This window comes from Piliocolobus tephrosceles, chromosome 9, assembly GCF_002776525.5.
Source record: "Piliocolobus tephrosceles isolate RC106 chromosome 9, ASM277652v3, whole genome shotgun sequence".
NCBI lineage: Eukaryota > Metazoa > Chordata > Mammalia > Primates > Cercopithecidae > Piliocolobus > Piliocolobus tephrosceles.
The window spans coordinates 49,850,309-49,876,558 of NC_045442.1; the positions used below are offsets into that span (position 1 = coordinate 49,850,309).

Below are 26,250 nucleotides of genomic sequence, written 5' to 3' on the forward strand. Positions count from 1 at the left end.
AATTCCTCTAATTTGAGTTTCATGGTGAACTGGGAGTAGAAAGAAGTTATAAAATGCAAACATTTCATAGTTTCTTCTTTAGACAATTATTTGCCAATTATCTGTCCATTGTAGTTAGGTGTCCCTAATGTTATTCTCACAGTTGTTTCTCCTATGCCTTAATTTTTTTTTTAAAGTAATTTAAAAAATCACAAGGCTTACAAAGAGGTGAATTCTAAGATCAACTGAAAATACATCAGAGCATAGATATTCAAGGGGATCTGTCGTGGATGCAGATCCTCGCTGGAATTTGTGGAATACAAAAAGGAATAGGTTTTAGTACATATGGGGACTGGTCAATTTTATAAGCTTAAAATCTCAAAAGTAGTAAAAAAAAATTTCAGTATAGCCATTTCAGCCGATTCAGTGAGGTGAGGAGTAATCATCATTATTATAGCAGCTAAGATTTACTACAATCATTCCATTTTTCCAGGTACTGTGGTCTTAGCTATCAAAGTATACTCATCTTTGTAAAACCTGCTCCATTGTAAAATGGATATGTCAGGTCATTATTTTTCCTTTCATCATGTGTCCTCATTTGTACTAATTATATACTTACCAAGGAAACTTTATCTTATTGCCTAAAATATTGGTCTACCAAAAAATAAAAATAAAAATGATGATCACGTGATATTCTAGTTTTCCACTTCATCAGATAGGGATGTCTCGAAGGAAATATAGAAATGGCTTTGATGATAATATAACTTGTCACCTAAAAATGTCACAGGGAATTAATGTGTTTATTGGTCTCGTCACTAGAACAATAAATTCTTCTATTTAATTAACTATTTGGCACCCTGATGGCTACCTGTGTTATGTGTGTATTTTCATCACTCACCCCAGACACGGATGGGGGAGTGCTGGGGCTTCAGAGGGCTGACTCAGGTCTTAACGGTTCTTATCACTACCACTTCCATCTACTAATGTAGGTTTCAAAAAGGGATCAGAAATATTTCTGCTTAAGAAAACTCTAAATTTACATTTACATAGGTTTTAAAAAAATCTACAAAAGGAAATCAGACATGGAAGGGATAATTTCTTAAACAACTAGTGTTAAAAAAAAATGGAATATCCATATGTAAAAAAATAAGGTTGGGCCCTTATCTTACACCATATGCAAAAATTAACTCAAAATGGATTAAATGTCTAAATATAAGACCTCCAAACCATAAAACGCCTAGAATAAAACATATGAGAGGAGTTTTGTAACACTGGATTTGACAATGATTTATTGAATATGACGCCAATGGCACAGGCAACAAAAGCAAAAATAGACAGATGGACTACCTCTGATTTTAAAACTTTTTGCCCAATTGTGACACAATCATCAGGGAGAAAAGGCACCCTATGGAATGGTAGAAAATATTTGCAAATCTTACATCTGATAAGGGATTAATATCATAATATCTAAAAAACTCCTACAACTAAACAGCTAAAATAAATCAAGTAACCCAATTTAAAATGTGTAAAGGACTTGAATAGACATGTTTTAAAAGATGAAATACAATGGTCAATAGCACCTGAAAAGATGCTCATCATCACTAATCATCAGAGAAATGAAAATCAAATGACAATGATATATCATCTCACACATTAGTATGGCTACTATGTATAAAAAAAGAAAAAGAACCAGAAAATAACCAGTGTTGATAGGAGTTTGAGAAGCTGGAAAGTTTCTGCACTGCTGGTAAAATTGTAAAATGGCGAAACTGTTACAGAAAACAATTTTCTTTAAATTAGAACTACCGTATAATTTAGCAATCCCACTTCTGAGAATGCACTCAAAAGAATGAAAGCAGGATATAAAAGATATATTTTAATATATATGTTCATAGAAGTGTTATCCACAATATCCAAGAGGGGGAAACAACCCAAATGTCTATTGAGAGGTGAACAGATAAACAGAATGTGGTATGCACTGAGTACTATTCAGCTTTATCAAGAAAATAAATTCCATCACATGCTATGCTGTAACATGGATGAATCACGGGGATATCATGCTAAGTGAAATAATCCAATCACAAAATGAGAAACACTGCAAATTTTCACTTTTATGATGTATTTAAGTAGTAAAATTTACACATGTAGGAAGACAAAAGGGTGTTACCCAGAGTCTAGGGGTAAGGCAGGAATGGAAACTTGTTTAATGGGTACTGAATTTCAGTTGTGCGAAATGAAAAAGTTCTGAAAATCTATTTCGAAACAATGTCAATATACTTAAAACTACCAATCTGTACTCTTAAAAATGTTTAAGATGGTAATGTTTATACTATGTTTTTTAATCACAGCAAAAGGAATGAGGCATGTATGTGCTGCTTACTAAACTGGCAGATTTATATTTAATTCTTTCAAAATCAACACGAGATAGACAGAGGTCTTTATTTCAATTTGCATGAAGAGTAAAAGTGTCTCTAAGTGTTAAGTATCTTGTCCAGAGGTTACAGAGCTATAATAGGATCTAAATCTCTGTGTCTGAATCATTAATCTGCATTCCATTACCAAACTATGCTTATTAAATAAAATGTACAAAACTCCTAGCTACTCTCTACCTAACTACTGATTTTGAGCTGCTAGCTCCATTTATATGGAATAATTACCATTCACTGAATAGTCATACTTTCTATTGTCCTAGATACATTATAAAATTTAGTTTTCAAAATAATTATATAGATTTTATTAGCTGTTATCAACAAATGGTGAAACTGAGGTTGAAAAGATTAAATTATTTGCCTGATTTAATGTTTTAAACTCAATGTTTTATGAAGTCAGAACTTCCTTCACAATGAGACAATTCTCTCAAGACCTGAAACTTACATGATTTTTCCTATTCATATCATCCTATTTACTTAAGAGGCATTAAAATCTTATACATTCCTGCAAAATTATATTTTTGCTATTTTTTCAGTTTGATAAATTTTGTCTCAAAATAAAGAAAATGGCATCATGATTTGCTTGTAAAATGTCCTTTCAATAAAATGCATCAAATCAATGAATCCAGGAGTTGGTTTTTTGAAAAGATCAACAAAATTGACAGACCGCTAGCAAGGCTAATAAAGAAGAAAAGAAAGGAATCAAATAGACGCAATAAAAAATGATAAAGGGGATATCACCACCGACCCCACAGAAATACAAACTACCATCAGAGAATACTATAAACACCTCTACGCAAATCAACTAGAAAATCTAGAAGAAATGGATAATTTCCTGGACACTTACACTCTCCCAAGACTAAACCAGGAAGAAGTTGAATCCCTGAATAGACCAATAGCAGGCTCTGAAATTGAGGCAAAAATTAATAGCCTACCCACCAAAAAAAGTCCAGGACCAGATGGATTCACAGCTGAATTCTACCAGAGGTACAAGGAGGAGCTGGTACCATTCCTTCTGAAACTATTCCAATCAATAGAAAAAGAGGGAATCCTCCCTAACTCATTTTATGAGGCCAACATCATCCTGATACCAAAGCCTGGCAGAGACACAACAAAAAAAGAGAATTTTAGACCAATCTCCCTGATGAACATCGATGCAAAAATCCTCAATAAAATACTGGCAAACCGGATTCAGCAGCACATCAAAAAGCTTATCCACCATGATCAAGTGGGCTTCATCCCTGGGATGCAAGGCTGGTTCAACATTCGCAAATCAATAAACGTAATCCAGCATATAAACAGAACCAAAGACAAGAACCACATGATTATCTCAATAGATGCAGAAAAGGCTTTTGACAAAATTCAACAGCCCTTCATCCTAAAAACGCTCAATAAATTCGGTATTGATGGAACATACCTCAAAATAATAAGAGCTATTTATGACAAACCCACAGCTAATATCATACTGAATGGGCAAAAACTGGAACAATTCCCTTTGAAAACTGGCACAAGACAGGGATGCCCTCTCTCACCACTCCTATTCAACATAGTCTTGGAAGTTCTGGCTAGGGCAATCAGGCAAGAGAAAGAAATCAAGGGTATGCAGTTAGGAAAAGAAGAAGTCAAATTGTCCCTGTTTGCAGATGACATGATTGTATATTTAGAAAACCCCATTGTCTCAGCCCAAAATCTCCTTAAGCTGATAAGCAACTTCAGCAAAGTCTCAGGATACAAAATTAATGTGCAAAAATCAAAAGCATTCTTATACACCAGTAACAGACAAACAGAAAGCCAAATCAGGAATGAACTTCCATTCACAATTGCTTCAAAGAGAATAAAATACCTAGGAATCCAACTTACAAGGGATGTAAAGGACCTCTTCAAGGAGAACTACAAACCACTGCTCAGTGAAATAAAAGAGGACACAAACAAATGGAAGAACATACCATGCTCATGGATAGGAAGAATCAATATCGTGAAAATGGCCATACTGCCCAAGGTTATTTATAGATTCAATGCCATCCCCATCAAGCTACCAATGAGTTTCTTCACAGAATTGGAAAAAACTGCTTTAAAGTTCATATGGAACCAAAAAAGAGCCCGCATTGCCAAGACAATCCTAAGTCAAAAGGACAAAGCTGGAGGCATCACGCTACCTGACTTCAAACTATACTACAAGGCTACAGTAACCAAAACAGCATGGTACTGGTACCAAAACAGAGATATAGACCAATGGAACAGAACGGAGCCCTCAGAAATAATGCCACACATCTACAACCATCTGATCTTTGACAAACCTGACAAAAACAAGAAATGGGGAAAGGATTCCCTATTCAATAAATGGTGCTGGGAAAATTGGGTAGCCATAAGTAGAAAGCTGAAACTGGATCCTTTCCTTACTCCTTATACGAAGATTAATTCAAGATGGATTAGAGACTTAAATGTTAGACCTAATACCATAAAGACCCTAGAAGAAAATCTAGGTAGTACCATTCAGGACATAGGCATGGGCAAGGACTTCATGTCTAAAACACCAAAAGCAACAGCAGCAAAAGCCAAAATTGACAAATGGGATCTCATTAAACTAAAGAGCTTCTGCACAGCAAAAGACACTACCATCAGAGTGAACAGGCAACCTACAGAATGGGAGAAAATTTTTGCAATCTACTCATCTGACAAAGGGCTAATTTCCAGAATCTACAAAGAACTCAAACAAATATACAAGAAAAAAACAAACAACCCCATCAAAAAGTGGGGAAAGGATATGAACAGACATTTCTCAAAAGAAGACATTCATACAGCCAACAGACACATGAAAAAATGCTCATCATCACTCGCCATCAGAGAAATGCAAATCAAAACCACAATGAGATACCATCTCACACCAGTCAGAATGGCAATCATTAAAAAATCAGGAAACAACAGGTGTTGGAGAGGATGTGGAGAAGTAGGAACACTTTTACACTGTTGGTGGGATTGTAAACTAGTTCAACCATTATGGAAAACACTATGGCAATTCCTCAAGGATCTAGAACTAGATGTACCATATGACCCAGCCATCCCACTACTGGGTATATACCCAAAGGATTATAAATTATTCTACTACAAAGACACATGCACTCGTATGTTTATTGCGGCACTATTCACAATAGCAAAGACTTGGAATCAACCCAAATGTCCATCAGTGACTGACTGGATTAAGAAAATGTGGCACACATACACCATGGAATACTATGCAGCCATAAAAAAGGATGAGTTTGCATCCTTTGTAGGGACATGGATGCATCTGAAAACCATAATTCTTAGCAAACTATCACAAGAAGAGAAAACCAAACACCGCATGTTCTCACTCATAGGTGGGAACTGAACAATGAGATCACTTGGACTCGGGAAGGGGAACATCACACACTGGGGCCTATCATGGGGAGGGGGGAGGGGGGAGCGGGGAGGGATTGCATTGGGGAGTTATACCTGATATAAATGATGAATTGATGGGTGCTGACGAGTTGATGGGTGCAGCACACCAACATGGCACATGTATACATATGTAACAAACCTGCACGTTATGCACATGTACCCTAGAACTTAAAGTATAATAAAATAAAATAAAATAAAATAAAATGCATCAAGTGTCTACTATATAACTGGAGTTATAGAAATAAAACACAAGTGTATACATTCATGAGATAATATTTTAGTGGGAAATTAACATATAATAATAACAGTAGATACTGCTTTGTAGAAAAATAAAGCAGAATCAAGGGTTAAAATTTGAAGGGAAGTATCATTTCTCATGTAATAGATAATGGAATCAGAGGAAGCCTGTCTCAATAGGCTTTTATTAAAGCAGCTAAAAGTTAGGCATAATTCCAATTATTTTTAAAGTGTTATCAGCTATTATTTTGAAAATGCTCAGTCTATATAAACTACTTCTGCAGAAATAAAGACACTGTACAATTGATGTTCCATGCATAAATGTTGATAACCATCACCCTCATAAAACAATTTATGTGACACCAAAAGGTTAAATTTGTGAACTATCCTGAAATATTTGTTATGAATCATATATGTTTTTGTTATGGGAAAATCACTTATACTTTAATCCATGACTATTGTATTTTATTTGGCATGTAATTACTAAAAGTTTAGTTACCTGACTATTTGAAGCTTCTTCTGGCAAGCTGAAGTGAGGATATTTTGCTAGAAAGGCAAATTGACAGTGACGATAATTGACCGCTGTCAAACTGAAATCAACAGAAGACATGGAAGAAGAACCTAATGCAGGCAGGGCTTAAAACCTAGATGACGGGTTGATAGGTGTAGCAAACCTCCATGGCACATGTATACCTATGTAACAAGCATGCATGTTCTGCACACGTATCCAGGAACTTAAAAGTTAAAAAACAATGTGATATATATGTATGTGTGTGTGGGTGGGTGTATATATATATAATGAAATAGTATTCAGTCATAAAAAGAAAGAAAATAATGGCATTTGCAGCAGCCTGGATGGAATTGGAGACCATTATCTAAGTGAGGTAACTAAGAAATGAAAAAAAAAAAAAAAATCATACGTTTTCACTCAAAAGTGGAAACTGAGGACTCAAATGCATACGAATGATACAATGGAGTTTGGGGACTCAGGGTAAAGGGTGGGATGGAGGTGAGGGATAAAAGACTATATGTTGGGTACAGTGTACACTGCTTGTGTACACCAAAATCTCAGAATTCACCATTAAAGAATTATTCACATAACCAAAAAAAGAAAAATAGTTTAAAATGATGGCAGCTAAATTAGGGTAATTAAGGGTAAAATAGTAAAGATATTTTAATAATCTTTTATAGTATCAAAATATGAGAACCGCAGTTTAACAAATAATCACAATTAGATTGGAGTTAACTGTAACATACTCAGCCATGGTAAGTCTACAGTGTTAAGGAGGAAGAGGGACATGTCACATATTTTACAATAATTTCAAACATGTACATTGCTTAATATTAGTCAACTTGGCTTTAAAAGAGTAATCTCTAGGTATTTAGACACATTGCTTTGAGCAATGACATACTTCCTGAACTGGCCAGACTGCTTTTTGACTAAATGGGAGCCACAAAATCAAGGTATATATTCAATCCATGAATGTTATGATTTTTCATATGCAGCATTTTGAGGTTTTGATACATCAAAACATTCTGAATAATAAAATCTTACATCTAATTTTTATCCTTATTTGAAGATATTCTCAAAATCTTCACATATTTCCAATTAGACTATATACTTTGAGCAAACAGTAAGTTAAATTAGTATTAAAACACTGTTTTGAAATATACTTAATCTGAACATTGTAATGATTAAAATGACCCACTCAAGATTAAAATTATTTCCAATTAGACTATATACTTTGAGTAAACAGTAAGTTAAATTAGTATTAAAACACTGTTTTAACATGTACTTAATCTGAACATTGTAATGATTAAAATGACCCACTCAAGATTAAAATTATAGCTGTTCAAATACTGCATGTTATTATTTATAAATGATAGTCAACAATGGGTACACGTGGACGTAAAGAAAGAAAATAATAGACACTTAGGTCTCCAAAAGGAGGGAGGATGGGAGGGGCATGAAGGCTGACAAATTAGCTATTGGCTACAGTACTCACTATTTGGGTGGTTGGCACACTAGAAGCCTAAACCTCACCATTATGAATATATCCATGTAACACACCTGCACATGTATCCCCTGAATCTAAAATAAAATTTAAAAAATAAAAAAGTTAAAAATCACGATCATGTAACAATAAATATATAAGGAAACAAAATCAATTACTCTGTTAGATCTTCTATCTTTTTTTCCACTAGAGTAGGAGGCACATTGGAAACAATGACTTGCATATCCAGCTGATTGACCACAGAGACCTGAAAGAAGAAAAAACAGAATTCATTTAATTTTTACTCACTGAAATTTCCATAATCAGAAAACCCCCACATTACCTCTTCCCTACTATGCATAGACACAGTGGTTTCTCATTTTCAAATTCAGGAACAATTTTTTTTTTTTTTAATTATACGATCTACACAAGGGGTTGGAGACTAACTGGGGCAGACTGAGCACAAGAAACTATTTGTTGTTTACCTAGAAATTAAGAATCCTGAGTGATTTCAATTGCTTTTGGTTTTGTGTTTGTTTTATTGGGTATTTACTGAGACATGAAGGGTGGCATTTTTTTTTTTTAATTTGATTGTTAAGGAACACCCAAGATAATGAAAAATATGTTTTATATTTTATAAGTCTTGAGAGATCATTTATTCATTGTAACTAAGAATATGAGATATGACTAGTTAGAATAATTCATTCTATGAGGTCATCACATATAGTTTTCTTATCTATTTAACCAAGTTTAAATTTGTGTAGGTAGAGATATATATTTAGAACTTTACCTATGGGTTAAATGAGTTAATTTAATGGCTAATTGATAACTATGTCTCATTCATTTAAAATCTACTGAATTTCTTCTATGATCTTACATTTGAAAAAGAGAAAAAAATAAAAATATTTATTCTGTGCTTACAACATGGCTTTTAGTCTTTTCCTCAATATTTTACAGGTTTAACTCATTGAAATCTATCAAAAGAATCAGCTTGTTATTAAGATCATTTCAATTTTAAAATAAAAAACATAAATGGAAGATATATTTAATAACTTAATCCTAATTAAATGCAGTCTGTCTTACACCAGAACCTGTGCTCTTTACTATTTTTCAATACTGATGTAAAAATTCTAAAAGGCCATATATTATCATGCACATGCATTTACACACTATTAAAATATAAATGCATTTGTACCGGAATCATAAATTGAACACTCTGGGTTAGGCATATTTAGCACCGCATCTCAATACAATCTACAGTAGGGAGTAATTTCACGTTGCCATACATTTTTTTATGGGCTCCAGGTTCTTTACATATAGAGACCCCATTAGGGGTCACAAACTCAAATGCCTTTAGGAACCATGCAGGTAACCTAAATGAGAAAAGTAGCCAAAAGTATGAAATGATAGAAACAAGTGGAAGTAACACAAATCCAAGAGCACGTAACTCAGCTGAAGAGGTCAGCTACTACTCACCTCTAAGGAATATTGCAATGTGGGAAAAAAAAAAAAATCCAGATTTCCTAGATATTTCAGTTTTTCAGGAAAAAAAGAAATCCAAAATATGTAAAATGTTTGCTACTAGTTAGAAATCTATCAAACCATTGTGTGAGCCTAATCAATCATGTCTGAAGACTCTATTAAGACAGGAGTAGGTCTGATTACTACTTCTGAGCAAGCAGTTTATGCTGGCAGTTTTAACTTTGTGCCCCTAATCCATTATTGGAGTCCAGGACCAAATGACTAAATTTCCCTTCAACATGTAAATGAGTCTTGATTGTCTTTTTACAAAACACATCTAACTTCACTAGCAAAAGGGATCATTACAGTTTTTGTATCATTTTTTCTTTTCTTATTGGTCTTGAGTAAAAAGGATATAGAAGTTGCATAGAAATATTTTTTGTTTTATTGTTTTTGAGTTTTTAGCAGTAAAATTACATGACAAAAATTTCAAGAAGTATGTATATGAAACTTGTATAACTGTTCCCTTCCTCCCTCCTTTCCTTTTTTCTTCCTTCCTTCTCCTCCTTTTTTATTTACTTTTAACATTGGACCAGAAACAGTTAAAAGTTTTGATAAAAAGCAAACCACCTGGAACAAGTAGTAACTATAAGGTGTTATCCCAATGAGAATTATAGGCCTCATTCTCTGTTCCCTGAAGTTCCCATCATCTCCTCTAACTGCTGGACTCAGAAGTACTGGAGTCCTGGCCTCAGGGCAGAGGAGCTTTTGCAGTGGGACTAGTGCTGAAGCAATTCCTAATTCTACCATCTGTTGGGAGAAGGCCCCTGGATCATGATGTGGGTCATGGATATGGTGATTAGTAGGGAGCATTAGCAGGATAATGGAAAAGAGAGGAAAATGAGTAGGAGAAATAACTCCTTATTACTGGGTCTTTCAGTGGAGAATTGTTAGGACGGTCTGACCTGTCAAACTGTCCTCTTCTCACACATCTGTCTCCTGGTCTGGTAAGCATGTGCTTCAACTCACCTTTTCTGGCTGACAGACTGTTAGAGATCTCTACTATTAGTATTCCTCTAATTCTCCAATGTCTCTTATTTCCCTACATTCATCCTGCCCAGGCCTTCAAAAATAGACCCTTCAGTAAACTGTCTTTAAATTATCTGATTCTTGCAATGTAGACTTAAATTAAAAAAAAAAAAAAATCTGTTTCACATGTGCATGAATTTTCTGCAAGGTTCTTACTGATATAGATCCAAAAAAGCATACAAGCAGGTGTCAGGCTGTATATAACAGAAATCGGTAACACTTTACAAATATTATATAAGATGTGAACAAAAACAAAGGTGGGAAAGGAACTAAGTAGTAACTAGTGGAGGATAGATTGAGCAGCCACAGAGGAAGACCAAACATAAGCTTTTCTATCTTAGGGTAGAAACAGGATTTAATCAAGGAAATCTCCTGCTCCCAGGATGAAGATCTACATTATATATACCCAACAGGATTTCAGAATTGGCCTGAACAATTCTGTATGTCTACCATTATTGTCCTCTTCAAGTAAGATAAGGACTCACATATCAGTACATTTCTTAACATGGAAGTCATTGGTGGCATCAACAAGAATACTTTGGAAGAGTGATTGGAGAGAAAACACTCATGATTAGAGGGTTTAAGAGAGATTCAACAGTGAGAAATAAGTCAATTCTAACAGAATTTTGCTAGAAAGAACAATAGAGAAATGGATGACAGCTAGAAGGTGATATAGATCAAGAGATATTTTATAATTTTTGGAAGATAGAAAAAAAGCATTGTTGTAAGAATAATCTGATATAAGGAGGAAATTTATATTAATAATGTAGAAAAGAAATGGGAGAGCTGCTGAGGCAATGTCCAAGAGCTGGCGAGTGGGAATTGAATCTACTGCATAAGTAGATGTACAGGCTTTAGATAAAAACAGAGATAATTCATCCAAAGGAGCTAGAAAGAAGGCAAAGAGCATTGGTCTAGATCCTGGAGGGTAGGTAGATTTAGTGCTAGGAGTCATAGAAGTGTCCTTCTAAATGCTTTAGTATTAGTTTTCTGTGAAATAGCATGCCAGTTAATCAGGCCATAGTGAGAATGAGGACAAGGTATTGGAGAATTAGGAGCAGAGATTTTCTGTGACGTTGAGGCAAAATATAGAGTGATTACTGAACAAAGCAAAAGCTCATTTGGAGGGTTTTAGTCGTTAATTTAAATGGATACCGATGCAGGAGAATAGGGTTTGGAGGCAGGGAACCGAAGGCCAATTTGTGCTGACTTCCTAAAGCTGAATCAAAGGGAAAACACCAAGGTCTGGGGCCAGGGAATCTACGGCCAATTCGTGATAGTTTTCTAATGGTGGATTAAACAGGAAACTCCTGGGTCTAGGGGCAGGGAACCTAAGCCAATTAATGCCAATTTCCTAAAGCTAAACCAAAAGAAAAAAAAAAAAAAATCTCCCCACACCCCGCCTGAGTAACAAAGGATCAAAGCCTACTCTCCCTAAAACCCTCCCCCTTTCACCGTGTCTCAGGCCATTCCTCATTCATTTTTCCTCTCACACTCTTCTGGGCTGAGTACACATTTGTAATTTATTCAGACTTGTCGTCATCTCTCTTCCTTCTTGGTTTGGGCACTCATACTGTCTGCATAAACCTCTTATTTATCTCATATCTCCTTTCTCTTGACTGGTAGGATTACAAAGCTTATCATAAATATCATTTGGCTGGGATGGCGTACTAGATGTTATTAGCTTGCATCAGAATATGATATCTATATATAACAAATTATGGTTTTTTAAAATTAAATTTCTTTCTTTGTAAATATATTTTGAATGATATTAAAAGGCATATTCTTAAATTTCCACACAATAGGTATGGAATTCAAATATTAAAAATAAACTTTATATCTCATATGTACACTAATATGTACATAATATATACATATATAATTAGATTGATATATATTTAAAGGTTATATATTAAAATTATATATTATGTAAAGATTATATTTTGGTTGTGTTGATTTTTATAGTATTTTACTTACACTTAGTGTACTGACTTTATTATTTATTTTTTATTTTATTTTTTATTTTTTGAGACAGAGTCTTGCTCTGTCGCCCAGGCTGGAGTGCAGTGGCTTGATCTTGGCTTACTGCAACCTCTGCCTACTGGGTTTGAGTGATTCTCCTGCTTCAGCCTCCCAGTAGCTGGGATTACAGGTGCTCACAACCACGCCCAGCTAATTTTTGCATTTTTAATAGAGACAGAGTTTTACCAGGTTGGTCTCAAACTCCTGACTCAAGTGATCCACCCGTCTCAACCTCCCAAAGTGCTGGGATTACAGGTGTGAGCCACTATACCTGGCCTATTGTTTAGCTTTTAAGCACCAAAATGTGTATATCTTAAATAATAGAATATAGAATAGGACATTACGTTACATGAAATAAGCCAAGAACAGAAAGTTAAAAACCACATGTCCTTATTCATATATGGAATCTAAAAAAAGATGATCTCATAAAAATAAGTGTATAAGGTTCTATAAAGTTTACCGATATTAATTTGATCATAAATTTATGTCAAACTTATTATCTCCTGTGTCAAAACTTCTTGTCTTAGAATGGCCTTCATTTACTCTATTGCAGCTTTACTGTTAAAAAAGAGAATGCTCCTGGAGGACTGTTTGGGCCACAATCATGGTGATTGTTCTTCACCATTATCTAAGAAGAAAAATATTTAATCATTAATGTCTGCATGTACATGAAGGTTATGCTTGTCCAGGGAACTAAATGAGTTGAACTGTGAAAAAATAAAAATGTACAATGCAAAGAACAAAAGACAACTTATTATTGATCTGTCTTTATGTGACAAATATTTCCAATAAATATACTTTGTATTAGATTCATCAGACAAAAGTCCAAATAATCCATACTTTCAAGTTGGTAAAGAGTCCACAGGATATATGCACTGCTGTTAAATATTTTCAATAAAAGCTGGTGTCAAAATTCCCTTTCAAATGATCTATCACTGAACTTCTGCACAGCCTAAGTGAAAATTAGAACAATGATATTATTGACTATAGCCAAATATAACTTAGTCAAAGCTAATCAATGTCATCATTGGGGACTTTGATAAAACAAAGAAATAAATACTATTGGAACAAAATTTGCCACCAAACATTTTGTTTGTATTCTCAATTACAAAATGTTGAAAGTAATTTAAACAAATAATTTCATAGTTTAATTTCCATAGTATAACTCTGTGAAGCATTTAAAATTTTTATGTAGCACTGGACAACACTATATTAAAAATGAGCTTTGAAGACCAAATAGAAATCCAATGCTTATACCTTGGTTGTTGCAATCATATTTTTTCAAATATTATAATGTTTTCCTCAAAGGTCAAGAAAAATAAACACCTTATGGTGTTATATATATGAACCATATATTTACATATTCCTAAACTATAGTGACTAACCATCTGGGTGAAAATTAATAATAATTATGTTTTTGAAAACCCATTTTAAATTAATCTTAGAAGTTCTATAAGCTGAAAACACTGACCCATGGCTAGTATTGCAGCTCTTTCCCCTTTCCTGAAGTTTTATCTACTTACAAGTACATCGGCTTTGCCACTCAGTCCCTTCCCATAGTCGTCAGTTGCAATAACTTGAAACTTGAAGTAGGATCTCCTCATATTATGGAAGAGCATAGCAGTTTTGATAAGCCCTGTATATGTTTCCACTACAAATCCTTCTTTTCCCTCTTTAATTGGTGGTATTATGAGTCTGTAGGCCATGACACTATAATTGCCCGTATCTTTATCAGTAGCCTAGGAGGAGAAAAAAAAGAGATTATAATTAAGCAGGAAAAGATAACCTTTATGAAATGGCTTATTTTTGTTTGTAAGAATGAGGTTTCTTATGTAATAACAACACAATAAAGCCCTCCTAAATGTCTATTTTTTCTGGATATAGTTATGTAGATTCATAGACTTTGTGTTCACAGTTTTGAGTGGTTGTTATTAGAATGATAATAACCACTGACATATGAATAAAAAGGACATAGGTATAATTTTGTACCCTTTAACAAATTTCTCCCTACCCCTCCTTTCCTTTTACCCTTCCCAGCTTCCAGTATCTTGTATTCTACACTTTGTTTTTATGAGATCATCTTTTTTTAAGATTCTACATATGAATAAAAACATGTGGTGTTTAACTTTCTGTTCTTGGCTTATTTCATGTAACATAATGTCCTAGATAGGGGGAATACATTCTAGAGCTCTATACCACTGTAGAATAACTATAGTTGACAATGGTATATATTTCCAAATAGCTATAAGAAGGACAGTGAATTTTCCCAACACACAGAAGTGATAACTGTTTGAGGTGATAGATAGGCTAATTAATCTGATTTGATTGTGAGGCATTACACATACAGAAGCATCTATGATGCTAATAAGTAAGTACTATTCTTATTTGTCAATTTTAAAAGTAGATTAAAAAAACAGACATAGACACTAACAGAGTCAATGAATCAAGATTTTTGGTTTACGTGTTTGTTGAGTTCAACTCTGTGTGTTGATCCAAATTGGTTGAAGGATGGGATTGGTTGTTTACCTAATGTTTGTCTTGCTGTAATAGGCATACAATGTGATGGTATTTTTAATATAGCATATAGCCTAAGGGGGATACATATAAAAGAATGTAGTAAAATATCTGGACTGAAATAAAATAAAGTACCATCCAACTTCCTTTTTAATCATCTTGTATCCTGATTAAGCATATTTATTCCTGGTGACAGGTACTTATGATCCACATATTTAAGTTTCCTACCATTTAGAATTAAAAAGGACTGGCACATTGTTTAGACTTTTTTCATTTGTTTTTAAATACAGCTATGATAACCATAAATTGGGTCAGCTTTATGGTGTCTAATTAGGGGAAATGTTTTAGAATGTCTGTTTCAGAATTATTTCATAGTGAAATACTTGGAAAATAAATGGTACATAAGAGAGTTTTAGAGACTTGATAAAAGATGATATATACCTTATTCATGATACTAGATGTGTAAGTTATACATTCTCATTATAACAATAATTATTATTTTCATTATCTGTTTATTCCTATTTTTATCTATGCTATTATTATTAAGTATAAGTATGCACTTATAATCTGCCATTACTAAGAATTGCTAAGAATCATACAAAATACAAAATACAATCATACAAAAATAGTCTTATCTAATAACAATACAAAAACTGAGGAATATATTGTTTTACTTATATAAATTAGTGCTATCCAATAAAACTTTCTGAACTGATAGAAATGTTCTTAATCAGCTCTGTCTTATGCAGTAGGTACTAGCCAAATATGAAAAATGAAAAGTGGTTGATGTGACCAAGACACTGAAATTTCAATTTAATCTAATTTTAATTTAAGTTACATAATGAAAGACTACATAAGTGGTAAAGTTGAGACACAAATGATTAAAATAGTAAATAATAGCAAATGTGTATTAAATACAGCATGAATTTGATTTAGCTCCAAATTCTATATATATTGTGAACCATTTAAAACATTTCCAGATAATCATATCACTTGTTAGAAAAGGTAATTTAAACTACACAACCCAGATAACTTCACTTCAGGATCAGTTATTTCATGAATTTTCTAAGGAGTTAATATTCCCTCTTTTTTTTTTTCTCTCTCTGTCACCCAGGCTGGAGTGCAGTGGCATAAACTCGGCTCACTGAACCTTAGTCTCCCAGGTTCAAGCTATCCTTCCATATCAGCCTCTGAGTAGCTGGGACTATAGGCACTCCACTATGCCTGGCTAATTCTTTGTAGACACAGGGTCTCGCTATGCTGCCTGGGCTGGTCTTGAACTCCTTGACTGAAGCAATCCTCCCATCTTGGTCTACCAAAGTACTGGGATTACAGACATGAGCCACTGTGCCAAGCCTAAAATTATCTTTAGAAGAGGACAAGCTCAAACTACTGGCTAATCTCGTTAGATAGTTTATATGGCTTACAGAATGGCAGAGCTCAGTTTTGGTATTAGAGTGATAGTAATTAGTTATCAATGTTAGGTCACATTCTTACTTAAAGGAAAAAGAAAATGAACAAAGAAAGAAAAGTAGTATCAAAACTCTTTGTACTTAAACTTTGAACCACAGGTTTATAATCACTTAACAAAGGATAGCATAAGAAAGAAAACGCATATTCCCAGCTAAAATAAGTCAAAGTCTGAATCAAGGTATCCAAGACATTTCTCCCACACAGAATGAGCAAATCTGGGGCAAATGTCAAATCAATCAGATTTGGTTACATATTATTCTCTATCTTCTTATTAACATTAATATTTCTCTGAAACAAACTTATTATTATTAGAGTAAACTTTATAAAGGGATAACAAACATGCAAAAAGTGTACAAATTATAAATGTAAAGCTCAATAAAATTTTGCAAAATACACACATCCACATGACCAGCATTTGCATCAAGAAACAAAACAAGCCAGGCATGGTGACTCATGGCTGTAATAACAACACTTGGGAGGCCAAGGGTGGAGGATCATCTGAGCCCAGGAGCTTGAGACCAGCCTGAGCAACACAGTGAAACGATATCTCTTGAAAAGCCAAAATTATTATCAATATTCCAGAATGCACTTCATGCACTTGGAGTCACAATCTGAGGCCTTCTTAAGGAAAACCACTTTCCTAATCTAACTTTGTTGATTAGTTATGTCTATTTTTTAAACTTTACATTGATTGACTCATAAAATATGTTCTGTTTTCTGACTTCTTTTATTCAGTTTTGCATTGTAAGATTCTAAGCCCTTATATATAAAATAAATACTGTATAACAACACAATCACATTTGGAAAAGAAAAGATAGTTACCATAAAATCACAGAGATTGTTTGGCATATTAAGCTACTTTACACAGTTCTTACTGATTAACTTCCAATTTCAGTAAGCAGGTAATTTCACTTTGCAATATTCCTAATTCATTAAATTATGATAACTACAAAATAGTCATATTCCATCTTAAAAGATTAAAGTGTTTTGTTAAATGTGCCTTTCCTGAAACAAACGATCACTTAATGCAAAAGTTTGGGTGTGGAACTAGACAATTTAACTCAGAAATAACTATTTTCTTTCATGATTTTTCATATAAATGCCCTAATATTTGCAGAAAATAGTCAATAATGAGATAAAAGTTTTTTAAACATCATGTTTAGTGGAATTAAAAAAATAAAACCCTATTGGCATATGTATGTTATACAGTTAAGGACTCTAATTTTTATTTCTTTGAATGAATATGATAGTCTTTGGGATCTTAGAGATCTTATTTCAGGAGCTACTCATCAAAGACGATTGCCAGGATCATTAGCATATTTTTCAAATCTCCCCTCTTCCTCAAGTATTTTCAGTTGAATACTGGTAATTTAAATAGTGAATGATGAAAATTCCAATGGGTGCCATACTTAAGAGCAATTGAATGGATTTTTAATTTTTAGTCTACCCAATTTATAACAAATACGTATTTTAAAACCCAAAACCTGTCCTGTAAGATGTGGCTCTGACTGATGTTGAGCATATGCAATACCATCATACATAGATAACAACCAAATGTTCTTTCTATAAACTCAATAACAAGATACGATATATTTAAAAACACACTGAGTCACACCAATAATAAAGTTCAGAGCACAATTTTAAATCTGGGTCAAGATGTGAAAAGTAAGTGAGAGTTTCAGCAGAGTCTATTGTCTCTATTCAGTTTTAAATAATTTTAAACTTACTTTTTTGGTTGTTTGTTTTTTGCATTATGTTTTAGAGTGAGGTGGACTCCAATGTCAGGTGTGACTGAAAAATGAATAACTCAAGGCCTAGCGCGGGGCTTACTCTTACAATCCCAGCACTTTGGGAGGCTGAGGCAGGCGGATCACAAGGTCAGGGGATCGAGACCATCCTGGCTAACACGGTGAAACCCCGTCTCTACTAAAAAATAAAAAAAAAAAAAATTAGCCGGGCATGGTGGCAGGCACCTGTAGTCCCAGCTACTCGGAAAGCTGAGGCAGGAGAATGGCGTGAACCTGGGAGGCTGAGCTTGCAGTGAGACGAGATCGCACCACTGCACTCCAGCCTGGGTGACTGAGCAAGACTCCATCTCAAAAAAAAAAAAAAAAAAGAAAGAAAAATTAATAACTCAAAATTTCAGATTTCTTTATTCATAAAATAAAAATAAGGATGCCCAAAAACAGCATTTGAAAATTTTATATATATTAATATATATGTGTATTTTTTTACACAAAAATATAGATCTGGCCAAGTCTGGTGTAACTATTATAGTTACCTAAGTTCTCATGATAGTGATTCAAAAGGTTTAACATTTTTCCGTATTATGTTTAGCTATGAATATGTAAATTTATGCATTCAATCAATTTAGACCGTTATTACTTCAGACACATTATCACACAATTATAACTCCCTTAACAAAATAATGCGTTAACCATTTTTCTCCTATAGAACTCCAGATGCAAGAACTTTGCTCTAATAACTTTATTTTTCTTAATTTTCTTTTCCAGTTCTCCTTTATTGCTTCCAGTTCTTTTTCTTTTTCTTTTTTTTTTTTTTTTTGAGACGGAGCTTCACTCCTCTTGCCCAGGCTGGAGTGCAGTGGCTTGATCTGGGCTCACCGCAACCCGCCTCCCGGGTTCAAGCAATTCTCCTGCCTCAACCTCCCGAGTAGCCGGGTTTACAGGCACTTTGGGAGGTTGAGGTGGGCAGATCACCTGAGTCACGAGGTTAAGACCAGCCTGACCAACATGGAGAAACCCTGTCTCTACTAAAAATACAAAATTAGCCAGGCGTGGCTTCTAGCTCATTTTTGAAGCAATTTTGCAAAACCTCTTCCTCAGCTGAAATCCATGCACTTTTGTACAGTATACACTCTATCCCTCCTTGTTGCTGAACATAATGAGGATGTTGCTAGCTTGCTCTCAGTCTACCCCTTCTACTTAAATTTTCTCCTTCTATACAAATTTCAGTATTCATTGAGATGACACATCCGGCAACTTATTTTTAAAGTATTAGGCATGAATAACATTCATCAGTCTTTGAACGACCTCACTGCATCGATTTAATTCTACAGTCACACTTTAGTCTTTTGCCTTAGGGAGATATTCCTCCTAAAGAAACACTCTATATTTAATTTATATATTAAACTTTCATGTCTAAATTCTGACCACAACTTTAATCACCATACTTAGTTAAGACGTCTTCTTTGATATCAGTGAATTTTCAGTTCTGCAGACCGCCTTTTGCTCTCATTACTTCAGGGTTTATGTCCCTTTCTGCTTTATCATAGAAGTCAGAGTCGATCACATTGTTCTCATTTCTCTCTCCCTCCACAACACTTAAACCTTTCTCCTCTTGGACCAAACTAAACCATCAGTTTACTTCTGGTGACTGAAGAGGGTGGAGAGAAATTACATGACCAGTCAGACTAGTGTTACTGTAAGTCCATGGTCTCTGAGTTTAACTGCGCCTTTGGTCTATTTAGGAAATCCTTGCTATATGTAAGTTATCTTTCTCACTCCAGAAGTTTGCCTTTTTCTTTAGTTCACAGATTCTTTCAGTCTTTTCCAGAGATAAGGAAGCTATAATTCCCATAAAATTTGAGGATATCAAATGTGAGAACTCTCAGCTTTTCATCACATAACTAAAAATGTACCCATATCTGTACTTACTTTTACTACTTTCTTCAAATCTCAGAGGAGCAGCTCACATGTATCTCACTGAAGGCACTTATGCCTTAATCTGAATCACTCCCATCCCTTCTGCATTTAATGCTTCATCAGCACTATTTGTCTCTGTCCTTTTCACCTTCTCTACAGACTATAAAACACGTTATGTCTTTCTCATTAAAATGAAATGAAATTTTCTTTTACTGAGTCCACACTTGTGACACTAGCCCCCAAACTTCCATACCTGTTTTTCACAGTTAAGTTCCTCAGAAAATTTGTATAGAATCACCATCTGTAATTCCTTACTTTACACTCATTCCTTAACTGCAGCCAGATCTCTGCCCCGTCACGCCATTGAATCTGCTAAAATCAGTGTTTGAGGCTAGACTCCGTCTCAGATCAACAACCAGCCTGGCGTTCTTTAAATTACCAGGTCCATTTATGTTGTTTGTATAATGCTGTTGCTGCTTCCGGTGTTTGCTAACATTTATTGAACACTTACAATTTGCCAGATGCTATGTAAATACATATATTATTACATTATCTCATGACATCCTTTCCATTGAGTAGGTTCCATTACTATTTTATAGGGCAAGAAATGGAGGCACAGAGAGATTAGTAAGTCGCTCATAATCACACATATGGTTGTTAGCACAGTGGAATAGGTCTCACTTTAAAACCACTGCACTCCACATATCAGACTAAATACCAGGGATAAAATTGCAGTTTAAAAATAAAACAACAAATGTTGGATAAAATATTCTAAAAAATCTTCCTAGATGCATCAAGAAGATGGAAAGACAACAAATATGCCAGTCAAAAGCAAAGTGCTATAGAGTGATTATGTCTCCCCAAATTTATATGTTGAAACATAATACCCAATGTGATGTCATTTGAAGGATTGGCCTTTGCAAGGCAATTAAGTCATGATGGCAGGTCCCTCATGAAAGGGATCAGTTCCTTTTTGAAAAGAAGCCCCGGAGACTTCCTTTGTCCCATTCTGCCATGAGAGGACACAGTAGAAAGACAGCCATCCATGAACCAGGAAGGCCTCACTGGACACTAAATCTACTAGCATCTTGATCTTGGGCTTCTCTGCCTCCAGAACTATGAGAAATACATTTATCTTGTATATAAGCTTCCAAGTCTATGGTATTCTGTTATAGAAGTCTGAATGCATAAGGATATGAATATAAAAATCATAGTACTGATGGGGGCTTTCATTTAGAATTTTTTTTTTTTCCGGCCTGGATAAACTTAAAATTGAACTTGTCTGGTTTTCAGTGGCTCAGACAATAAATAGGCAAGGCCCCAAGCCTACTCATGAAAGCGAGTCTATTAAGATCCCCTCCCCAGAAAGTTAAATTCTCACCATAAGAATAAAGAGAAATTTATTTTTTTTTCCCCTCCTGTTATCACCCGAAACTGCAAAGAAAACTGTAAACTTAAACTTTGCTATTGAGGGTAGTGAAGAGAAAACTTAAACTAAGACTCTAGGACCAAAAAGAGGCCTTCATTTTAGTTTGCAGCCATTATTTGCAGGCCACTAGTTTGCCCAACTCAAAGAGAAATCATAATATTCTGGGTTGGTAAAGTCTATAGTCCTGCATTCCACCTGAATGAACAGACAAACCACAACCTGAGAATTTAAGATAAATCATCTATGACTGACAACGGCCTAGTCTCCTGACAGAAGGAAATGCTTTTTCAAAAACGACTCCTCCAAGCCATGCCTAAAATAATTCTAACAAATGAAGTTCCAAGAAAGATGAAAAGTTATAATAATTATCAAATCAAACAGGAAACAAACGATCACAAAAAGTCTGTTGATATAAAAAAATCAAATTCATAACAACATAGACTTCAAATATTTGACTTAGTAGACATGGAATATAAAGCAAATATGTTTAATATGTTTCAGTAATAAAGAGCTGTAAAATGTGGAATAAAAAATGAGACTCGTTGAAAAGAAATAAAAAGTATCTTTTAGAAATAAAAAGAAAAATTAGAATTAAATACCCCAACATGGGATTGTTAGCAGGATAAGCACAGCTGACCAGGGAATTAGCAAATGAAATGATAGGGCAAAGGAAGTGACCCAGAATGTTTTGCAGAGCTACAAAGACGAAAAACCTGAAAAAAAAAAAAAAAAATTTGGAGTTTATAATGAAAACTTTGGCAAACATCCAATCAGAGTTTCAGAGAGGAAGCAAGAATAGGACAGAATTTTCCAGAACTGATAAAAGATTGTTATCCACAGATATTAAGAAGCCCAATAGGCCGGGCGCGGTGGCTCAAGCCTGTAATCCCAGCACTTTGGGAGGCCGAGACGGGCGGATCACGAGGTCAGGAGATCGAGACCATCCTAGCTAACACGGTGAAACCCCGTCTCTACTAAAAAATACAAAAAACTAGCCGGTGCGGGGCGGGGGTGGGGGGCGGGAGGGGGGGGCGCCTGTAGTCCCAGCTGCTCCGGAGGCTGAGGCGGGAGAATGGCATAAACCTGGGAGGCGGAGCTTGCAGTGAGCTGAGATCCGGCCACTGCACTCCAGCCTGGGCGACAGAGCGAGACTCCGTCTCAAAAAAAAAAGAAGCCCAATAAACTGCAAATGGGGTAAATAACAAGTAACTCATACCTAGAACCCACACGTTATATAGAAACTACAGAACCATATACTGTAAATATAATAAGTATTGTTTTCTTAATATTTGGGGAAAATTCATAGACATATTTTAGTAATGGCATAAATAAATAATTCATAAATCTACTCTATAATTTATTAACAGCAATAAGGGGACGTTTAACAAGTTGAGTTAAATTCATGCATAAAAATTAAAACTGTCTCACTATGGAAACACTAAATGAATACAATTTACTGAAGAATCAATACAATATTAGCTTTTCGCCCAGTTTCTTTATAATCAAACATTTATGCTGAGTTCACAACAAAGTCATTAATATCTAGGAGAGGTGATTCTGGAAGATTTGATTCACTGACTTTTATGAGTTTCCCATAGTGAACAAAATCAAAAAAAGTTATGTCTAGAGTTGTTCTAAAAGAATAAAAGTCAGAAATGAATATAATAATTATATTTGCTGTAATTATATTTTAAATGAAAGCTTAGATACAGGCACCCACTTACCCATTTCTAAGGCTTCATCTGGAAATTTTAATGGATACAGATGTACAACATTAAAAGAAAATCACCAAATAATTCCCTCTATCTTACAGGGGAGTAGGGGAGATCATTAATTTTCTAATAGCCTAAATAACTGTTCCCCTCTGTTGCCTAAATGAATACCATGGATGCAGAAATATTAGTGAAATAATTAGTGATGTACTAAGAACTTTCAAACACATCAAAGTTCAATAATGCTACGTTTAACTTCAGCTTCTCAATTAGACCCATTTTAACGTTTAATGGTATTGAAGGCTCACTTTCCCTGAAATAGAGTGAAAGTGTTTTAGACTATCTGGATAAAAATACTAAAATCTCACATTTCCACCTAGCAAGGTCACTATGTCAAGTTGTGTTTGCAAAGGGCAAAAATAATAACAGAGCTTTGGCAGGTTAGAACCACTTTAACTTGACTCTTGTATTTTTTTTTTTTTTTTTTTTTTTTTTTTTTTTGAGATGAAGTTGCTCTGTCGCCAGGCTGGAGTGCAGTGGCGTGATCTCAGCTCACTGCAACCTTCACCTCCCAGGTTCAAGTGATTCCCCTGCCTCAGCCTCCTGAGTAGCTGGGCCTACAGGCACACATCACCAGGTCCGGCTAATTTTTTTGTATTTTAATAGAGACAGGGTTTCATCATGTTGACCAGGGTGGTCTCGATCTCCTGACCTCATGATCTACCCACCTCGTCCTCTCAAAGTGCTGGGATTACAGGCGTGAGCCACCACACCTGACTGACTCTTGTATTTTTAGGAACTAGAAAGAAATCTGTATTTTAAAGTCCTTAAAGACAGTATACCCAGAATATGATAAAATATGAGTAAGAAAAATGTCAGTTAGATTGATCTACTTTTAGGGCTATTAAAAACTTTTGCAAAAAAAAGAAGACAAAGAGAAAAGAAGCATTTTAAATATGAAAGCTCAAGTGTTTGATTTTGCATAAGAATGTCAAACAGTGACTACAATTTAATATTAATAATTTCTAAGTTCAACACACCTATTTACTTTTTGTACAGTTAAGTAAAAGTCTAATATAATTCTGAGAGATTCTAAAGAGTAAAATACAACTCAGTGTAGAAACAGCAATGTAATAATGGAGACATGCCAATGTAATAATAATAGAGACATGCCATCATAGTTTGAATTACAAGACCCTTACAGGGCTGAGTTTTAGTTAGAATTTATCAAAATTGATTCTTAATTTAAATCATGGTGCAAAAAATTACAGGATAACATCTATTTAGAAAATTAAAGCAACTACAGAAACACCAAATGTTCCTTTTATTATTTTAAAAAATTATATACTAAATTGTGAACTATAGAAGGCATGAGAGGACTTACCATAAAAGCAGGACTTGCATTTATGTTATAATTGAAGTTTCCTTTTTTATTTTTTTCCTTTCTTTTAAAAGTGTTTTGTAAAATAAATATTACCCTATAAATGGTTTTGTTCTTTTCGTCATTATTGCTAATAATAAAATGATTATACCTCCCTCAAAGATGCTTTAAAATAAACTCTGATCTAGTTGTTCTAACTTTTCAACCATGTGAAAAAGAAATAAATTGTGTTCTATTATATAGACAAATTAACAAAAGAAAACACACATATAATTTATGCTTTTTACTTGAGAGAAACACTAGTTTGAACGTTGGTTTTGAATCACAAAATGCTATTCATTTTTACCGAAAATACCCACTCTTAAAGTGCTTAAGTATGTTATACCTTTTACAATAATTCTGTAGTTATACATCCTAAATCCTTCAGCATTCAAAGCAAATTAAATAACATACTTCTTATTTTTGAACTTCCTGATTTTTCCTTAGTTACATTAGGTTCAATCAGTCCAAACCAAATTCAGCTGCTGTTTCTTGGCTCCCACCTTGCTGTCCCTCTTCTGACTACCATATGTGGTTATCCTTCTGCGTTTCCTGTTTGCATAGGAAGGGCATTATCATCTATGAATTGAACTGTTCTCAACAATTTCAGCATCCTCCCCATCGGTTTAATCTCACCTGCTCCTCCCTACCTCCAGTCCATAAGCAAGCATTCTGATTTCTACCTACACAATATTTCTCAGTTCTGTATAATACTTTAGGCCAAGCTTACCCTGGCCAATTTCAGGCTCTCATCGGATCTCACTTTTAACTCTGGTAATAGCTTAAAAATTACTGATAGCTCCCACTTGCCAGAGATGAATGTTAAAACAAGTCCTTTCAATATTCTCAAACTGATTAGAGTTCATGATTCCAACTGTTTGCTTTATATTTGTTCTATTTGCCAGAAGCACATTATTTGTTTTTTTCTAGAGAATGTGTTCTTTCAAGTTTCTATTCATTTGTATACATTGTTTCTTCTACCTTAAATGAAATGTCTTTTGTCTGCTAGGCCAAATGATGTTCACTTTGTGGCTATACTGTGGCATACACACACTTTGAAAATGTGGGTGTGTGTTCTACGTATATATGCTATATATATACACTAAACTATGGCATAAACACACACTTTGAATATATATACACACACTATATAGATTCTCTATATATCTATATATACTATGGCATACATACACATATTGAATATATATATATATCATTATATATATCTATATATATCAAGTGTGTGTGTGTGTGTGTGTGTGTGTGTGTGTGTGTGTATGCCACAGTATGGTATATATAAAAAACATATATGTGTGTGTGTGTGTGTATATGTATATATATATATATATATATATATATATATATATATATAATAAAATACTGAATAAAGCAATCAAACCTCAGCTTAA

General features: G+C 34.3%; 1 protein-coding gene across 1 annotated transcript in view; it reads right to left on the minus strand.

Moving 5' to 3' along the window:
* Window positions 1–26,250, minus strand: part of PCDH15 (protocadherin related 15) — a 791,018-nt gene that overhangs the window by 49,330 nt on the left and 715,438 nt on the right. Inside the window, exons 26-27 of the mRNA XM_026454840.1 lie at window positions 14,152–14,367; window positions 8,236–8,324 (exon numbers count right to left, since the gene is read on the minus strand). Of these exons, the coding sequence (XP_026310625.1) occupies window positions 8,236–8,324; window positions 14,152–14,367 (305 nt within the window). The remainder of the gene's footprint in view (window positions 1–8,235; window positions 8,325–14,151; window positions 14,368–26,250) is intronic.